Raw genomic sequence first — 20,215 nt, forward strand, 5'->3', positions numbered from 1 at the left:
TCAGAGTTCTTGTAAGCCGCTTCCTTCTACAGTAGGCTACGTCTAATCCAAATAAAAGTTGTTGGAGACAATCCAAAGGCTCCAGCATTTGTATGCTCAGAACAGCCTCAATATCAATCTCACAAGCTAACGTTACCTTCACAGTTTGGCAAGCCTAGCAATGCTGTGTGAACTGTGACTTAAAAGGGGAATACCACTCATTTTCAACATTGAACTACCGTATGTCATTAATATACTGTACCTTGTGTGGAAATAATAAAAAGTCCCCCCCCCCTTCTGTGTAGCCTAGTACTCTGCAGGCCAAAGAGTACACTGACGTGATGTCACTGATCACATGACCCCAAGTTATAGTTTTTTGAGGGGTGCTAGCCCCTCCTATACACAGGTTTAATGTTTGTCTTTAGTTCAAAGTTTGTTTTGTAACACATTGACAATGAAGGGAAAATTTACATCATAATGTGTCGTTTGCCGTTACATCATATTGTCTCTTTATTGTTAATGGCGTTTAATGTTTGTGTTGGCACAGTTTATTTACATCACCATTACATCAATTAATGAACATGAGTTAGACTTTAATATATTAGTGCCCCTCACTTCACACGGGTGTGATTTTTTATTATTATTTCCACACTACAACTCTAAGGTATATTTCCGCATAGTTCAATGTTGAAAATGAGTGGTACTCCCCTTTATGGGGGTTTTGAGTTTTTCAATTCAGTCTAGGAAAGGCCATTCACTGTTATGTAAGGAGGGGGTAGTGAATACTTTTCTGAGACTCATGAGATCTGAATCTAAGTATAATCTCTCCATTTCTTCATATGCATTACTGTGTGTGATGACAGCATAATTTGTGTAGCTATTAGTCATTGGTTCATTCATGACTTTTGTACCCTTATGTAAAATGAAACCAAGGGTGTAGACTTATTTGCTGCATATCAGACAGATATGCCTATAAACTTAAAAAATACCAATTTCTGTATAGAGGGTATGCGCATGATTAAAATGAATGGCCCATCGAGTGGCAAAGCAACATGCAAAGTGAGTTTAACATGTTTCATGCAATCAGATAGGACTTTTCTGTTTGGATGCATGGGTTGCCAAGGCCAGAAAGTCGTTTTTTGCCACTCAGTAGGCATTCCTGCATAACTTTGATGATGATGTCATGCGCATACCCTCTATTCTTTGTGTTCAGATATTCAAAATTGTGTTTCAGTGGAAGACCATTAACCATTAAACTTCTAACCACCTTTTTGGACCTCATATCACCAAAAACTAGCCTGGGCAGCATTCCTTTTCGGGTTTATGATCCGGTCGGGAGCGGATACGAGAGCTTTTATTGTTATTCTTCCGGTTTGAGGGAAAAGGTAGTTCCGGAAGATTCTTCCTGCCTGATGACTACAAAACAATACTACAACATGACAAAACGATATCATCCGCACCAGACCAGTTCACACGGCAATTTTGTAACACAGACCAGGCTTTCCTCCGATGTGGAAAGCCTGGTGACGCGAGGTTACCAAAAACAACAAAAAAACAAACACACATGTCTGTGTCCAATAAAATGAACTAAGGACTGTAGTGAGTGTAGCCTTTTGTCAGGGCGGTGGTGGTGCGATGGGGGGGGGGGGGGGGGGGGGGGGGGGGGTAGTCCTTTCAAGAATCAGAGCTACATGGTACACAGTGCCACCAATTGGTAAGATGAATACATTTTTTGACACGCTTAAGATGGTATGCATACAGCATATACTATATGCATATATAGGCATTTGCATAAGTATATAATTGTTTGATTGTTTAAATACTTTTGTTTGATGCCTAAAGGCATCACATATGCTTCATAATGCTTGATCGTCCAGGCTGAATTCTAGTCATTAAGGGTAAAATAATCTATACTATCATGTAGAAATACTAAATAAGTAAAAGTATGCAAGTCCAGTATGCAATTTTAACAGTACAAAAGTATTGGCATCAAAATGTACTTGAAGTACAAGTCAGATAAATGTTTTGACAGTAGCAGCTCAAAATGGGTCACATTGCAACACATTGTGAGCTTATAGAGCCGACTTGAGTAAATGTACTTGTAGTTACTTTACACCACTGCCGATGGTGGAGGTCATAATATGCTCGACATGAGAGCTCACAGGTGGATAGGGTAAGCGTAGAGTCTACGCTTACCGTAGACAGTCAATGTCTGTCTGTGGTGGTTCGGTTCTAAAATGTCCATGTGATGCTCTCAATCGGCCTGACTCACTGGATAGGCCTCCTGATATGAATTAAACACATAACAGACGAATTTGATATCAGTGGGCATACAGTACAGTGTCCTGACAAAGCACTGGCGTCACATCAGTATGTTTGCTGATGAGAATTAATCACTACATGTAGGTCAAACAGATGAGGGTCAACTCTAAGAAATATAACAATGAATGACAATTTGTTCAGGGGGGAACTGGGTATTGACATCAGGGACCCTCAAGCTCCCAAAATGAATATAATTCAGTGTCTCAGGTTAATGCCTTCGGCAGGAGAGTGCACATACTTGCACAAGAAAGAGCTCCATCATTTCTGTCATCCCACCACCATCATGTTCTCTGTTTATGTTACGGCCTAATACACAAAGGAGGGGAGTGGAGGACTAGCCTGTACTTGATTGTACGTATATGGCATCAGCCCAGGTGAAGCAGTCTTTCACATAAATCAGCCATTGTGCACTGGAAACCGGAGTTCACCACCCTTCCCACTGTCTGGTTTGTCTCCAATTTTGTGAGCATTTGTACAACTGCATTTCATGCACATCATACAGCAGTCGTTTTCATAGGACTTTCCAGGTAAATGCCTTGATCATCATGAATGCATGTGCTCATGCCGCTATAAGCCCCGCCCTCTCCCACTTAGACACACCCACTTGGACACTTTCCAGCCGGGCTCATTCATTCCAATGTAAAAAACCATGGATTTTACACATTAAATACTGGTTCATTTTTTGGAAACAGACCTTCAAAATCTCTTCCAAATCCGTCATCAAGTCCTGCCATATGCACTGGAAAAATATGTGCGTGGCATTTCTTCTCTAAAACGATGTTTTATCATATAGGAGAACTATTGGTGGAGAGGTTTGTCCAACGCATGTTATGCTTAGCTGTGATTGGACCATAGCAGTTTGGGGAGCGGCTTAGCTATAGGTCATACTTGAAAAATCAGACCTGTCTGAACTGAGTGGTGCTGCGCGCGCACACACACACACACACACACACACACACACACACACACACACACACACACACACACACACACACACACACACACACACACACACACACACACACACACACACACACACACACACACACACACACACACACACACACACACACACACACACACACACACACACACACACACACACAGCTGTGTCAATGGAATGGCTAGCAACACTCAAAAATAATGACAGATGTTACACGCACACCGGATTGCGTAGATTAATGCGTCCACACCGACAGCATTTTACACCAGAGGGGTAACACTTCTCTGTAAGGCAGCCCTCCTAGGTCGCACACAGGGAGGCAGGAAAACAGCTGTGATTCATCCAGATTGATTCCCCTGCGCACCTACCCTGACTGCCTGCCTTTGGCTGCATTAACTATAATGACAGAATCTCTGGCATCATGGCTGCAACAAACAGGCAGCCTTACCGAGGCCCTTCCATGTCCCTCCTCCCCTCCGGCCTCTTTCAGAGAATTATTCAAGTGATGTTTCCCCCAAGACTTGTAGCAAGATGGTCTCACAATTGGCTAGAGGCCACTCACTTTGTAGGCAGGGCTACGAGAGAACAGCTGTCTTTCTCATTTAGTTCTACTGCAGTCCCCACCTCCCCGCCATAACTTTACCCCCATCCCTGTCTCACAGGGAGTAAATCACCTGATGCTTTTAGCGCCTTTAGAACATGGCACACAGCTGTTTCCTGTCAGTACTCAGTAGGTGCTGGGACCTACTTGGTCCAGGGGCAGAGGTGATGGACCAGGTAACACAACTTGGCGTTACATACCATGCTTCTATCCATTAATCGCATCTGGGCTGTAAATGATGCTCCAAAGAAAACTTACAAAACACTTTCTCATTTACACCTTATATTTGGAGTTCATGTGTGTGTGCCGTTGATTGAGCTCTGTTCAGTCAGGTCGTTAATGGTTGAGAATAATGGGCACACTCTCAATCTACCTCTTAAAATCCTTAAACTCCTCTGGCCTTTATTACCTAGGCTGGTGGAAAATGTGTGGGGCTCAGCTTTCCTTACGTCATTTTAGGTCCCAGATTGGAATTGGACTGAAATGATTACCAAAAGGGACCAAACTGCATGTGCTTCAAAATGGCTGCAAATCAAACAGAAATCTGTGACTGATATTTGTATGACATCTGTATTCAGTTTTTATTTTTTGTGAGGAGGTCATTTGGATTGCCTGACACCTGTATGGTTTATTGTCCACAATGCCATTGACTCAACTGGTGTGAATATTCTTGAAGCATTGCTCCTTAGAGAACCCTGCCTGTAATTTTTGCTTTTGCATCTGCAATTCCTCACAGATAAATCGGGGGCTTCTTTATGAGCCATGTCATAAAGAATTGACTTCAAGGAGTTGAGTACAACAGATTACCTCCATATCTTGCAGGAAAATAAACAACTTATTCCATCTGCACTCCTTAGTGAGTACTTTAGGTGCATAATCTAGTGCTGTCAAATTGTGTTGCAAATGAAATACATTATAGCTGTATGTTGTTTTTAACAACTATTTAAGAAACAAACCCCCAAAAAAGTAAGAGATAAGTGTTGAGTGTATTCTGAAAAGACACACGAAGCAGATTTGGAAATGTTGCGCCATCACAAGATCTTAAAACAGTAATGTCATTCTTAGCAGATTCCATGTCCATGCCAGAGGGGGCTGACCTCGGTGCTCTCTCTAAATTTACCCCTAGGATTCCCGGTCATGACCAATGACCACCTACATTCATGATGACCACCCACAGATTGTGTCCCTGTTTTACAAGCCCAAAACAGTCCTTTCATTGATCACTAAATCTCCTTAATTACTGTTAGCCAGGATCAAACTAGTCAAGCAGACAAGCACCTGTCATCCCTGCTTCAGGTTGCATTTTTTTCAAGATTTCTATGCTGCGTTGTCTTTCCCTTTCGGTTCTGTCTTCAAATGACAATGAGTTATAAACTCTATTCTTACTCTTCATTGCCTAATAAAAAGAGCTTCTAAGCTCGCTGCAAAGTTTGGTGCCCTGCAGACTGCAATAAAACCACACTTTTATGGTCTTGCTTTTAAACCACTACTGAGGAACAGCAAAAAAAAGATGGAAAAAAGCAGTGAAAAAGTCCTTTCTTGTTTCCTTATCAGTTGCATGTCATCCGACGTTCCAATTTAGATAGTAGCGTTGGTTCAGTTTGGAGATAACCGAACAGGCGAAACGAATTGCTGGAAAGTATGAGAACTTGTGAACATGGGTGTAGTTCTCCTACAGCCACAAAGGCCTGTGAGGGGATGGTTATGGGAGAGGGCTGACAAAAGGGGGAGGAAGATTTGGCTCACCAGCATTCTTCTCATTTAAAGCTGTAACTACATGCTCCACACACACACGCACACACACATACACAAAAGAAGGCACTCGCGCAGTCTGGGCTGGGTCTGGTTGCTTGCTTACAAGGAGAGGCACTCTTGGCTTCATGGTGGAACAGTGATAACCTGACCTTTTTTTTTTTTCCTTTTTCATCCCTTTTTGCTCCCTGCTTTGCACACAAGGAAGGCTCATGTCTTTATTATAGACATGATGGGCTTCGTGCATTTAAGGACTTTACTTCTTCTGCTGGTCTCTGTGGCTCAGGTTTTGATTGTAACATGCCAAGACGCTGGAAACAGTGGTAAGTAAACCCCCTCGCCTGTTTGTTTTAACACCTAGTTGTCTGATAGGGACAAAAGGTTAGGGTTGATGACTAGCTGTGAACGTGAGCTTGTTGTACTTTTGTCTTCTGCTCTCATGGTGCAGACGTTTGGCATAACTGACAACATCCCCTATTGGCCAGATTATTTAAATCAATTAACTGGATTCTTATTTTTAGGCTTACTGCTCCTGTTTACCGATGGAAATATGATTTTAACTAGATTATAAGATAACCAGGCATTGGTTGTTTCTCTCAAGACTCATTCCTCCTCAGAGGGGAGGGAATTCTTCTTCTGTACTGTACATGATAACTTGATTTCTTCTGCTGTCTGTGTATAGAATAGATGGATGATAACGTAATCACAGTAGTGAACCTGAAAGACAGCTCTCTCTCTCATATACTTTGTTTTGAGTGGACTGTTTCTCAGAACAAGAGTTGTAAAACAGATGAGATTATCGGCAAACAAGTCGTGATGTCAGGGAAGCGGCAATGGGCACATCTGTCAGTGTTTTGCCAGTGAGGTCACCCTCAGGCACTAAAAATGTGCAGTGGGGAGACATGGCACCCCCAGCAGCTCTTCTTTAAGCCCTGGCACATTGTGGCCCAGTTGAGTGTTACTAACATCCCTCAACGTGTACATCTGTCCAAAGCATTTCGACACCGGAGCTCGATCACGCGTCTTTGAGGGAACACGGCCTGCATATTAATCCAGTGCAGATGTGAAGAAACAGGGGGGGGGGCATGGGGGACTGGGGGTGTCTGAGTCACACAGGCATAGACTATTGGTGGTACATTACACTGTAGGTTGTCCCAGAAGAGCTGGCAACGCCCATGGATGGAGCACCTCAGCACCTTGTTTTAGTTGAGCTATGCTCCCCCCCCCCCCCCCCCCCCCTACACACACACACACACACTTCCCGCTTTCAGTGTTTTATCCACTGTGATGTCAGAGGATGATGTCATGGGCTCAGGGCTGAGAGGGTATGGGTAGTGGAACATTCGTTTTAGGGGGCCTCTGTTTTCCCTTTTCTTTTTGAGTACCAGTAATGGCGTCGTTTTTCTTTTTTGCCTGTTAGTCCATCGGGATCAAATCAGTGTTGCTTTCATTTCATCACTGGTATAGGAATGCATTTTATTTGTAATTTCTTCGGGTGATGGGGGGTGGGGGGGATCACTTCAAGTTCACATGTGTTGGCATCACAGAGAGTGCCACCTTGTGGTTAATGTCAGAAAGGGCTCCAAACGTATTTTACACGAGGACCCTCAACAATGCTGATGAACAGTTGCCTGTTAAAGAAAATGGCCCTGCAATTGTATTGCTTTGAGTATTTTGTTTTTATTATGACACTAGATAGAGCTTTTACTCTAACCTTGAGACAGGTATTTACAGTTATGTGGCTTTTTTTACTTAATGCTGTTATTAATCACGTATGCCATGTGTAATACCTATGATTGCCTCACATAATTGCAACAAGTTGATTTGTTATTTTTAAAATTTGGGCCATTTCTGATAAGTCGATAATTGTTTCACATATAATGATATGGCCAAAATAGGAACACAAAGTTTAATAAGTTGAAAGAGACACCATTTAGTTCGTTTATTTTTCCAGAGTTGTTCTAACCCAGAGCCATCCAATAGAAGAGTTGCGATATTGAGGGGGCATAAAACAGCACGGTCACGTGGTTAATGCACTCGTGCGAGCCCATAGATTAACCAATAGAAGTCTATGTAGAAGAGCCGCCATTGGACTGGCCCCATGAAGTGAACGGAGTTTGCGTAACTCTGTCTAGGGCTCTGGTCTAACCGTGGTAGAGGCATCGTTGCCATCATTCGTTCCTCCATCCCATAGAAGGGGAACTGGCTCCCTGTCCATATTTGTTCATGTGAAACAGAGCTCAGTCATCTAGCTGTCTCATATCTGTGGTCACAGAATAGTTTGCAGTACAGACAAGCATGGAAAGTTGGTGGCTTTTGTTGTAGACCAAATGGAACATATGGGTTGCCAGCACTACAGAAGAAAGACAATGTGCTTTTGTGTGTTTTGCTTGGTTATTACAGTTACATCTCTGTACCACACAGCAAGCTTACAGAATACACTAGCAATAGCGATATGTACTCTTATGTTTAACTTGTAGATGTTCGGAGGCAATTAAACGTGCTTTCTGCTCACCGGTTATTTGATTTAACCACTTAAAACCTACTTTATACTTCAACAGACAAACGTGTTGTGAAAATAGCCAGCCTGCAAACTTACATGTTTACAAGTTGTGAGCTTGTAGATCAGCTATTAGAAAACTAAATCAGAAATAGCAGCCCAAAATAGGCATTCCAGGATAAAAGTTGTTTGGAATGATATATTACCATCACAGAATAAGTTAAGCCACACCCACAATTCAGTATATCATTTTGCATTTCCAAACTTCTAAAACGTTTCCTGCAAAGCTTCAGAATAGTTGAAACTTGGACAAGCAATGCCGTATTGTACTATAAGCCCACATCTACAATTACCAGTGTTTCTGTATTTAATTGAGACTTTTATATGGAAAATTGTTACTTCAAATTGAGTGTGGTTGAATGTTGATGAAAGTGAGTAATTGCAAGCAGACACACTGTCTCCAGAAACTTGGAACATAGCAGTAATATTTATCGGTTCTTAAGACGTGGGGGGAAAGAGACAGCAGAAAGTTGTGGCGAAGGGTCGTGAGGTTATTTTCCTACTCTGAGGAACCAGGCTGGCTGTGGTTGATGACTGGAAACATGTTCAGAAACTAAAGTTGAAGATCCTGGTGATGAATACGTTGTACGGTTCTGAGTAAATGCCCTATGCATGCACATGTGCTAGAGGGTTTATTCGCATGAGGAGTTCAAGACAAGAAGGTAGAAGATACTGTAGTTAGCAAATGCCAAACGTCACTGTCAATCACTGGTGAAAAGTAACTAAGTACATTTACTCAAGTACTGTACTAGACTAGGTATTTGTACTTTACTTGAGTAATTCCAATTTCCAATACTTTTACTTCTACTATACTAGATTTCAGGGGGAAATATTGTATTGTACAACTTTGTAGATTTTGATTATTATTACAAAACCTCTGTAGCCCTAGTATATACATTTCGGCCATTTGAAAATAGCCGAAGATGTTCATATATTTGAAAACTTGAAGTGGGACATTCTGCATAATGAGTACTTTCTATTTTTGTAACTTAAGTACATTTTGATATCAATACTTTTGTACTTTTCTCAAGTACATTTTTAAGTTCTACATTGCGGTATTGATATTTTTACTTAAGTAAAACAATTGAGTACTTTTTCCACCACTGCCACCAACACCACTGTCTAACACAAAATATGTTTCAGACGAGGGTACAGTAGAGCCCCTGCTGGCCCAAAAAACAATACAATACCAGCAGTGGAAGGTGCAGTGTGTGCAAGTCAAGATGTGGAGTAAGGTTCAGGTTTGTGAACATGAAGGGGGGAAATGAACTAAAAGAACTGGCAGATGACCATTGACTCCAAAAACAAAAAACAGCAGTCTTTGCCCAGTATTTAACCCATGGAATATTAAACTGTATGTGTTTGAGTGTACAGTGTACAGTGCATGTGCACTACAGACATGTGCATGTGTACGTATATTGGACAGCCGCACTCCCGTCCCACAGACTAACAACGCTGTAAAGCTTCTTCAAAGATGCCACTTAGCACCGTACATCAAAGAGACCAAACACTCTTTTGTTTAGGCTTTTTGCGTCTTCTTTTCAAATGAATGCCCTTACTTTAGTCACCTTTTCCTCCAGTGCCTGATTCGAAGATATTTATCATGGCCTGAGGTCAAGTCAACTCCAACATTTTCCCCCAGCTCACATCGGAACTTGTGACCAAGGAACAAGTATTCGCCGCTACGAGTCAACAAACCTGTATGAGGTCACTCCTCCTAACTCACAAATTAGTTCCAGTTGCTTGCTGCCACATCACTGACATCGTATGCAATGGGCTGTTTTCTACTAGAGCCGAAATGTCCAAACATGTGAATTCAACCAGGTCCGCAGACGGCCACTGATTAGAAACACATGCTGCATTTTTGAGCTATGACTTGGTTTACACGCCTCTTCTGAAGTTCTGGCTCACCAGATTGTACAGTACATTGTATTGGGTTGCACCTTTGATGCACTCCGGGCCGCGGGTGCTACAGAGTTAGTGGTTGTCTGGCCCAATAGCCCACGTGGTGGCACTGACTGAACACAACGTGACTCGATGGCACAGGCAGATGGAGCTGATAGGCTTTTAATGCGGCTCACGCCTGTGAGGACCGCTCCATGGGAACCACTTATAAACCAAATTATTGCAGTCAGCAAATGGGAGGCTTGGGGTGGGTGGGGGGCGGGTGGGGGTGGTGGGGGATGACTTCCAGATGTTAAAATAGTTGCTTTGGCAGTATTTGGAGAATATTAAAACGAGGCTTGGACTCTGCAAGAGCTGGAAGGGGAGGAAGACGTTAAAATGGCTGATGTAAGGCATGGTGTGCCAGTGTCTCTTTAGGGTGAATCTGCACACAGAGTGACAGGATGTGGAGTTTACACAATCCTATCTTGCCCTATACGAGCTCGTGGGAATACCATGTCTCCTGTGCACCCGCGGCACACGCCTCTGTAGTTTCGAGCTAACCAACTATCTGTCTGGAATACCATGCAATTAAGGTCCCTCCTGACAGTTCTCCTGGTCCGTGAATGGCACTTCCTTCCAAAGTTGCTCTGTCATCCACTCAACCTGTCTTGGATCACAGGACAAGGATGCAAACCACATGTTTCAGTCCAAGATGCTGATGAACGCATCGAGTTTCACAAATGAGAACCAACTTCCAAGATTAGTAGAGTAGTACTGGGATAGCAGGCTATAGCAGGGGTGTTCAAACCTTTTTCAAAGGGGGCCATATTAGAAAATATGAAAACACCCGTGACCCAAGGGCCAACTACATCTCCTGACATAATGTACCTACGGACTATAAAAAAGGCACATACATATGCATCACATTTAAACGATTCTATTTAACTATCATCGTCTTTTGTCAGGTGTGTGCTGTGGACAAAAAGTGTAACCCAGCCTTTTTTCAGCCATATGTCACATTACCAAATGTAGCCAGACACTGACAAATTATACTCTGGGAATTGCCAAGGTTAAACAACTTTAATGTGAAAATGTCCCATGCTGAGGGGCCGTTCATAATACATTACACGTATGATTTGGCCCACGGGCCGCTTTTTGGACACCCCTGGGCTATAGTGTCAGAGAATATCTTGAGTGTTCACGAATGACGATACATGTAAATTCAACGTCCACACATGTCCAGTAAATGTCTCACTCTATTGACCCGTAAGATGGTCGAGTCTAATGGTTCAAATTGTCTGAAGTCAATCAAAACTAAGTGATGTTGGTCCAAAGTTACACTTGATCACATTAGACACACCAATAGCAGTGGCTCTCATACAGTAAATGAGACAATAATTATCATGGTGGTACATTAAGATGCTATTGAGAGACCCTCGCTGGTGCCTGACAGCCTGCACGGCTTTGGGGGTGTTGACTCAGCTGGTTTGTGGTTTTTCGGCAGAACTGGGTGAGGACTTTTGGCCTCTTGAGCTTATCCACTGTAGGCTGGCAGGCCTTAGTATAACGTTGCAGTCCCTCGGAGCGTGTTCTCCATCTCTCCCCTGGTGATCATTTCAAAGGCTGCTGTAGTAATTGCATTAAATCCTCCAGTTTTGCAAGACGTTACGTACAATTTGGAACTCGCACTTTCTCCGTGGTGAAGTGCTTCCGGCCAGGTAATGACTCAGCGGTATCAGGCTCCTGTTTTTTTCAAATAGGTCTTTGTTTCAAATATGAACACCATTTTAATATTAGTAAATTAAAACTATATGAGGTTCCATGAAGTCATACAGACTTAACATTACCCAGTTCAAAACGTGACAATAGCCTTGAGAGTAAAGTTACACGGAGGCCCAACTTGTTTAAATGCCACAAAACGAAGCCTGTCAGCCATAATTGCAGCCTTTGGTCAAACCTAAATTCTAAGTTGTAGCTAGATGTATATATTATAGCTGTCGAGGGTTGAACAAGTAGCACTACAAAGGTTATGGTGGGTGACGGGGGCAGCAATGTGGTCTCATAATGTTTCCATCCTTAAAAACGTATTGGACAGCTGATTGACTTAAAAGGTAAAATACCTTGTAAGCAGCACACTGAAATGGCTTAGTGTGGGCTAAGTCCAGTGGTGGAAAAAGTGCTCACATTTGACATTTTACACGTCTTACTTAAGTAAACGTATCAATACTGCAATGTAGAACTTCTCCGTTACAAGTAACAGTCTGGTATTCAAACTTCACTTGAGTAAAAGTACAAAAGTATTGGTATAAAAACGTACTTAAACTACCAAAAGTAGAAAAGTACTCATTATGCAGAATGTCAAGTTTTCAAATGTTTAAACATCTTTTGAAAAAAGCAGATCTACAAGCTCACGCAATTCACATTGCGACCTTGTAGATCTTCTATTTCCGAAATAGGGCTGAAGTGGTCAATGGATATTTTGTAATAATAATATAATATAAAATGTTTTCTGCCGGTGCCGGCATGTTCTTGGGCACCTCTGTAAACCTTGCCACACGAAAACTGCATTGAAACTGCATTGTTTCACTCCACTGCTAGATAACTCAAAATTGGAACGTCTACGGTAATTGTATTTATTTCATAGCCTACAGGACACGCTCCATCTTTGTTTTTATTATAGAGCATACTATAGAGTAGATGAAGCAAGGTATATCTTGACCGCGGCACCGCCATGTGTTGCTTGTGCATGACGCCTGTACTGAGTTGGACCACATGCCTCTGAATTCCTTGGACCAGTGCCAAGTGCTTAGATTCCTTCTCTTGGGTGTTTGATGGTTTTGCCGTCGTTTCACTTGAACTCAGTGATAATGCCCAGAAAAAGAAAACGTGTCGTACAATAAATGTACAACTATTTTCCCTAGTACAAGTTAACCAATGGCCATTATCCAAGAGGTTCATGTTCCTGAAGAACAATTTTGAGTTCCCTCAAAGTGATCTTCAACACATGCAGTGCTGGAGTCGCCACCGCACGACACCGCCAGCTTTCAGAAACAGTGGTGGAAAAAGTTATTACTTAAGTAAAAGTATATCAATACTGCAATGTAGAAATACTCCGTTACAAGTATAAGTCCAGAATTCAGAATACATTTAGAGAAAAAGTACTGTACAAAAGTATTGACATCAAAATGTACTAATGTATCATCATGCAGAATGTCTGATTTCAATATTTGGATCCGAGAAGTACAAGTAAAAAGTATTGGAAATTGGAATTACTCAAGTGATGAAAAACAAATACCTAAAAATTGTACTTAAGTACAGTACTTAAGTAGATGTAGTTAGTTACTTTCCACCACTGAGCAGAGGGTATGGCGTCATGCTCGTTGAAATATCCCCCACAATTAATCTCACACTGTGTGCAGAGCAGATACATTTCAGCCTAGCCACAGTCATAATGTTGCAGAGAGCTTTGAAGCAGTGGTTTTCAACCAGTATGTATAAAATGAAACGACCTCTCAAGAGTTAAGTTATTGTTAAGCATCTGTATTTAATTTACAAGAAGAAAATAGTCTATACAATTAGAGAATGTAAAACAATTGTTATTTTAACTTTTGCCTGTTGTCTCTCCTATGGTAACAACATCACATCCAACAACAACACAATGTTCTTTAGTTTTGGATCTGCGAGGCCAAATCATCAAATGGTGGTCCGTGGCTCAAATGCTGAATTATGTAATGGGCCTTGATATGAAAAAGGTTGAAAACCACTGCTTTGAGGCATTCAGCAAACCAAACGTGTTGAAAAGTATAGGACTGTGGCTCGAGGCTTTGGCATGCTGCCTCCTGCTCCAGTGTGAAATGGTCGGATTTGACTCTGTGTGTGAACATGTCAAATATGCATTGAAATTCAACTTTCTGTTTTCTGAGGAAGGAAACTTGTGGAAACGAGTGACCGTTTGTTTGATCAGTGTAGCATGTGAGAGAGGGCCACATGATGTGAGAGAAATTCAAATACAGAACGTAAAAAAATAAATTATAAAAATAGTGCATAGTGAGTTCAACATCAATTGAACAAATCCATTTAATATCATTAGCATTTAGTAATTTAATACAATTCCCATTTTATTATGGGCTTTTTAAATGTATCTATCAACAAGCTGCAACGCATCGCGATGTGGCACATTGTGTGCTTGTACTGTAGATGTCTATTTTCTTTTTTTGTTGTGCTTAAGTGGAACATTGATTCAATGAAATATAACTATACATATAATCTACAAACTCAGTTTGTGGATCGGCTATTTTCACAGAATGTTCGCCGAAAGTTCATAAAATGTTCGCCCATTATGGACATGTCCAGAATAGGGATGAGAGGGTTCATGTGGTTAATTGCTTAATATCATGTCCGGTAGATGGAAATAAGTTCCTGGGCAGAGAGAGAAGGGTGCATTGATTCTTTGGACACAATACCACTCTGTGCCCGTCCTCCCACCAACGTGCTCAACGTCCAGTCAACGTTCCCTAACAAACGGCCACACAGTAAAGCAGGCCAATGGGACGTGGAAATGTCTGCATGTTTTAGTGAGTCATGGCTACTGTCTGTCTGATGATTTCACCAAATGGAGAAATGTGCTACAGGGTGTGGTGAGTGAGGGGAGAGGGGCACTGGTCAAATGAAACGAACTGGCATCATTAACCATTAACCACTTAAACCCCACTGAAAATATTTCACTGACCAGAGTCCCCCAGGGACCATAGTCTATCGATGCTGTGAGTAGTTCAAGTAGTTCACTGCCACATATAATTGCTTTTGTTAGCCCTCATAACAATGGATTCGGCTGCTTCAAGGCGGATTCATAAAATAAAAGTATTCCACACCCTGCCAGTGGTACTTTAATTGTGCTTATTTGTTTGTTCATGGTCTGCTTGCCCTTGGTTGCAACTGAATATAAACGCTTAGTTTTTTCTTTACATAACATATAAACTAGACTATCCAAACATTGGGATTAAAGTAGAGCCGTATGGGTTTCGCTGAAGAAACAATAGTCTGCTGCATTACCTTCTAATTGCTGCAGTGAATACACAATTTACATCTTCTGCCTGCATGGCCTTAACTTCATCAGCCAAGACAGCATCAAATCAACAACTAAACATATCAGGCTTAGCAATAGCTTGAAGTGAATGTGTAGGACCTCAGGTCTCATGTCTCTGTTCTGCATTTAAACTGGACTAAAGCAGACCTCTTAAGCGCTGCAGCCTGATTGTGTCTTAATCTCACATCCCCCTTTTAGTTTTGAGTTCCGGGAAGGGGGTCAAGAAGCAAATAATAGGGTAGAATGATGAGAAAAGGCTATAATTCCATTTGATCTCATATATCCTTCCATTACGTATCATATTCCATTACATAGGGCATTATAGCCTAGACTAGAGTCTAGTCTAGTCGTAATGACCAACAGTACCAGAGATTTAGGAGTGGACTGGGGTGTGTGTGTGTGTGTGTGTGTGTGTGTGTGTGTGTGTGTGTGTGTGTGTGTGTGTGTGTTACTAAAGCCAACCCCTTCCTCAAGCTCTTCACTTTTACAGTTTTTATGTGATGTATGCCATACAGAGCTGGATCCACCATATTTCATAGCCTCAGTGGCTTTGTGAATAAGGTCAATCAATTACTTATTTTAATAATCAAAAATGTACTTTGGAATCTGTGAGAGAAGACATGGCTAGTTCTATAACAATGTAGATGTCTTCTATCTCAGAAACAAATCCTACATTTTAATTCATATCTGGATGAAATGCATGCATGTCTTTCTGCAACAACAAAAAAGCACAGAACAGTTTTGACTCTACAGCCAATATTCCTTTTCCAGACAAGGGGTGTGTGTGTGTGTGTGTGTGTGTGTGTGTGTGTGTGTGTGTGTGTGTGTGTGTGTGTGGGTGGGTGGGTGGGGTACGCTCGCGCGTGTGTGTGTGTGTGTGTGTGTGTGTGTGTGGGGGGGGGGAGGGGCCCACATCTCTGCATCATGCCAGTGACTCACTCTCTCTCTCCTTCTCCCTCTCACCAACACCCCCCCCCCCCCTACATCCCAACAGACTGGTCTATCTCCCAACACAGGAAGTTCTGTCAAAACTGGAATTTCCTCTGGAAGAGCATGTTGGGTTGTAACTTTCTTTTAATGTTCAGGGTGATTACTGTGATTGCAGGCGAAAGCTTCAAACAGACAGGGGAAGATGCTATGGTTTTTGTGTGTGTGTGTGTGTGTGTGTGTGTGTGTGCGCGCGTGTGTGTGTGCGCATGCGTGCGTGCGTGCGTGTCTCCTGTTCTGAAGATGTGCTTGGCGTTGGGGTGCACTGCGCAAACATCTTGGGGCGTGTTGAGCTGAAGTGGTGAAAACGTGTGAATGATATTTCCATGGAGGTCTGCAGCCTTTTTGCCTCTTTGTTTAGCTGAATCGAGAGCACATCTAGTTGTGTGTGTGGCGTTCTGTGTGCCTGGCCTTTCCTTATCAAAACATGCAGTCATGCTGCTGTGTTTACCGATATCAAAAAGTCATCGTACACAGTGAAATCTTTCATGTGTGAGAGTACAACCAATGGTGGAAAAAGTACTATAAATACTGTCATATAGAAGTACTCTGTCACAAGTAGAAGTCCGGAATGCAAAAAGTGCTTGAGTAAAAGTATTAAAGTATTGGCAACTGTACTAAAAATCACACCCTTGTGAAGTAAGTGGTGCAACTCCGTGTGGGAGTTGCACCCACACGGAGGGGGTCCCCGGAACTTCCAGACCCGCAGGAACGCGCCCAGAGGCCGGTTCCGGTGAGGTGCTGGAGTTACGTGGATTATACACAGCCTTGGTGCATTCATAGATAGACGAATGAAGTTGATGTACTGGCAGGCAGCCACAGTCCATATGGGCAGTGGTGGAAAAGGTACTGACATTTTTTTACTTAAGTAATAGTATCAATATTGCAATATACTAATACTTCATTACAAGTAAAAGTCCGGAATTAAAAATGTACTTGAGTAAAAGTACAAAAGTATTGGCATCAAAATGTACCAAAAGTTAAAGTACTCATTAGTTTTAAAATTTATAAAAAAAACTATACAGCTCACAATGTGTCGCAACGTGAAGCATTGTGAGCTTGTAGGTCGACTATTTTCAAATGGTCTAATGTTTTGTAATAATAATCACAATCTATAAAGTATTGGAAATCAGTAAAGTACAAATGCCTCCAAATTGTACTTAAGTAAAGTACTTTAGTAAATGTACTTAGTTACTTTCCACCACTGCATATGGGCATGACTGCTCACCTTCAAAAGAAACAAGTGGAATTTCCTCTGTATCTCAAACAGTGTGGTTTCTTTGGGCTAGGACAGTGTGTCCCTTTATGCTTTGGCATCGACTGCTCTTTTGAAATGGGATAACACGGGATCTTCTCATTTGTATCTAGTTTACTGTACATTGTAAAAAAGTGCACTCTAAAAGCTCAAAACATTTCAATCACTGCTTTTTTAGCAGTGGTTGAAGATGGAGAGCTAACATAGAACGAAACCACAGCACTCTTACTGAGATATTAGGACATGCATGTTTATCACTGAAATGGGGTCAGTTATTTAATAGGTCAGTATTTGCTTCTGCTCTGTCCTTCGACGGGATTAAGTCTTTCGGAAGATATTGATTCCAGCTCCCGCAGCTGTCCATGACATGTCAAAAAACGATGCAATGACTGCTGATACAGTAGAAAGGTGGACTTTCAGCAAACAACCCCGCAAACAAATCTACCAAAAAATGTTCCTATTCTCTTGGCAGTGGAAGATTAATGCAAGAAGGCAATCCAAAAGGAAAAAATATTCTGTGTAAGGAAGTGCACCATAGTGTTTTAGTGCTGATTTGTTCAGTTAAAACGTGGATGTGAATGGTAATTTCCTCTTCTCTGTGGTGGTTTTCTATTGAGATTTGAAAGTGCAGTTTGGTATCAAAATGTCACAAGGCTCTCATTCCTCATCGGGTCACATGTATGTGAATGTGTGAGGACACCCAACATGTGATTCGATATCTTAAATTAAATTAAAACTGCATTTGATCAGATTAGATCAAGTGATTTAGGCATGTATAGTATGCACTTCCCTCCCTCAGATAACTGTGCAACTCCAGTCTGCATTTTTCAGTTGGTACAATAAAGTAAAAATAAAAGGGGAAAAAAATGTTTTATCCTTTCCACAGATACAAAATATGTTTAACCACATGAAGCCTATCTTCCCTATTGTGGGCATGTCAAGATTCTAGAATGCCATGTCAAGAATAGGCTTCAGCAAAGGATTCAGAAAAATAGGCAAACAATTGCAGATCTACAAGCTCGCAACACTCTGTGAGCATGTAGATAAGATAACAATTCGTTTTCTACTCAGTCTGTGTCTCATAGCTTTCTATTCCTGAAAAGTTGCAATGCGAAAATGGAACCCATCGTTCTCACGACAATGCAAATCTGAATATAAAAAAAACCAATAATGTTGTTTAAAAAATATTCTGCCTTAACCACTCCTGTTTGAAATCGCAATACCATTCATTTGTGCGGACTCAGGACCCTGTTAATGCATTGTTGGTTGCGGGAGTACAGCGTTGACAGACAACCCCTTCAGTCAATCAGTGTGACAAAAAAATCATCTCCAGTCTCCAATCAGTGAATGACACTAGCCTGGAGCACGGAACCTGATTGGATCCAAAATCTGGACCATGCATGGTTGATTTGTGGGGGTAACAAAAAAGTGACGTCATCTCCAGTCTCCAATAATTGTTCATTTGGAAGAGTATGACACCACTCCTCTCTATGTAACATTACTTGTTAGTCCTAATGCAGTCATTGTAGTTATCATTGTATCGAGTATCAAGTAATACTTCGCTACTAATTAGAAGACAGACATATAGATTATTTTCTTTATTACTTTTATGGCATTACATTGAATGTCATATGAATTCATAGCATTGAGAGTGTTGATTGAGAGGACTATCGACACAGGCAATAAGCATGGATGTGTGTGTATGGAACGGGACATAATCCTGACAGCCAGGACATGATGTGAGTGAGTACAGAGAATAACTAGAGAGCAGACCGTGGGGCCCCTTCCCCGCACGGTGACATCACTCTGAGCCTTTAGCCCCCCGAGGGAACTGACAGGATTTATCACTTTCTCTTTGCTGAATGCAGCCCTTGAAGTTTACAGCTCCCCTACATCTTTGTCAAAGCTGGAGACAGACACAGAGTTAGAGAGAGAGTGAGTTGATAGGGTCAAAAGGACACTACTGTGATGGACTCTTCCACACATACCTCTCGCTTCATTGGACATAGGTATTTGGACGGCAAAGGCGACATTCGTGGTGGGGTGAGATATTTATTTGACAAAATGCATACTTAGCCACTTAAATTTAGGACCACTTCACCACCATCTTCATATAATTGGTCCTCACTAATGTTCATGATAAAATAGCAAAACAAAAATCTACTTGGTCTCATAGGAGGGTTGTGGGCAGTTCAGAAACCCATCCACCAGCGACATTATTGTTAACACTCTGAACGCCCTGGGTTATTTAATCCATTAAATCAGAGCGCTCAGCGATTTATAGCAGCGGAGCACATTTAGCGGCGGACCGGATGCTATCCCGGATGTGGCTGAAGTAGCTTGATGTAGCCAAAACACTCTCCATGCGGTCGTATGTACTCATTTAGTCACAGCATGTAGTATAGCAAATTGCTGTTTCTAAGGAATGCTGTGTGTGCTTTGTATCAGGAGAGGATGAGGGAATTATGTGCAGGATATGGCTTTATCCAATATCCATGCATCAAAGTTAGAATGCTGAGAGAACTCCTGGACATGTACAGTAGATGGTAGCTTGACCATCTGGGCTGCAGTCCAACCGTAGTGATACAGTATGTTGCAGCAAAAGTGTTGCCAACTCTCCAGTAACGGAAGGAGTTAGTGGCTCTTCGAAAAGTCTCTAGAAGTCGCTAGGGGTGGGATATGCACGCGCGGAGCACCTAGCGACCTTTTAGCGTCCCTAGCGACTTTTAGGTGCCTCTAGCAACGAAAATATGGAGCCAGCCCAGAACACCATTTCCTTGCTCTGTGCACATAACTGAGCCGAGGAAGCCAGACGCGCCGAGCACTTTAGTGTTGCCAACTTA

At 41.9% G+C, this 20,215-nt stretch overlaps 1 protein-coding gene across 1 annotated transcript in view; it reads left to right on the forward strand.

Moving 5' to 3' along the window:
• Positions 1-5,637: 5,637 nt before the first annotated feature.
• The window catches only part of LOC308330449 (uncharacterized protein), a 63,838-nt gene continuing 49,260 nt past the window's right edge, over positions 5,638-20,215 (forward strand). The window contains exon 1 of the mRNA XM_080785302.1: positions 5,638-5,920. Within this exon, the coding sequence (XP_080641428.1) occupies positions 5,827-5,920 (94 nt within the window). The 5' untranslated portion in view covers positions 5,638-5,826. The remainder of the gene's footprint in view (positions 5,921-20,215) is intronic.

The sequence above is a fragment of the Protomyctophum bolini genome (assembly GCF_963924005.1).
Source record: "Protomyctophum bolini genome assembly, chromosome: 16".
NCBI lineage: Eukaryota > Metazoa > Chordata > Actinopteri > Myctophiformes > Myctophidae > Protomyctophum > Protomyctophum bolini.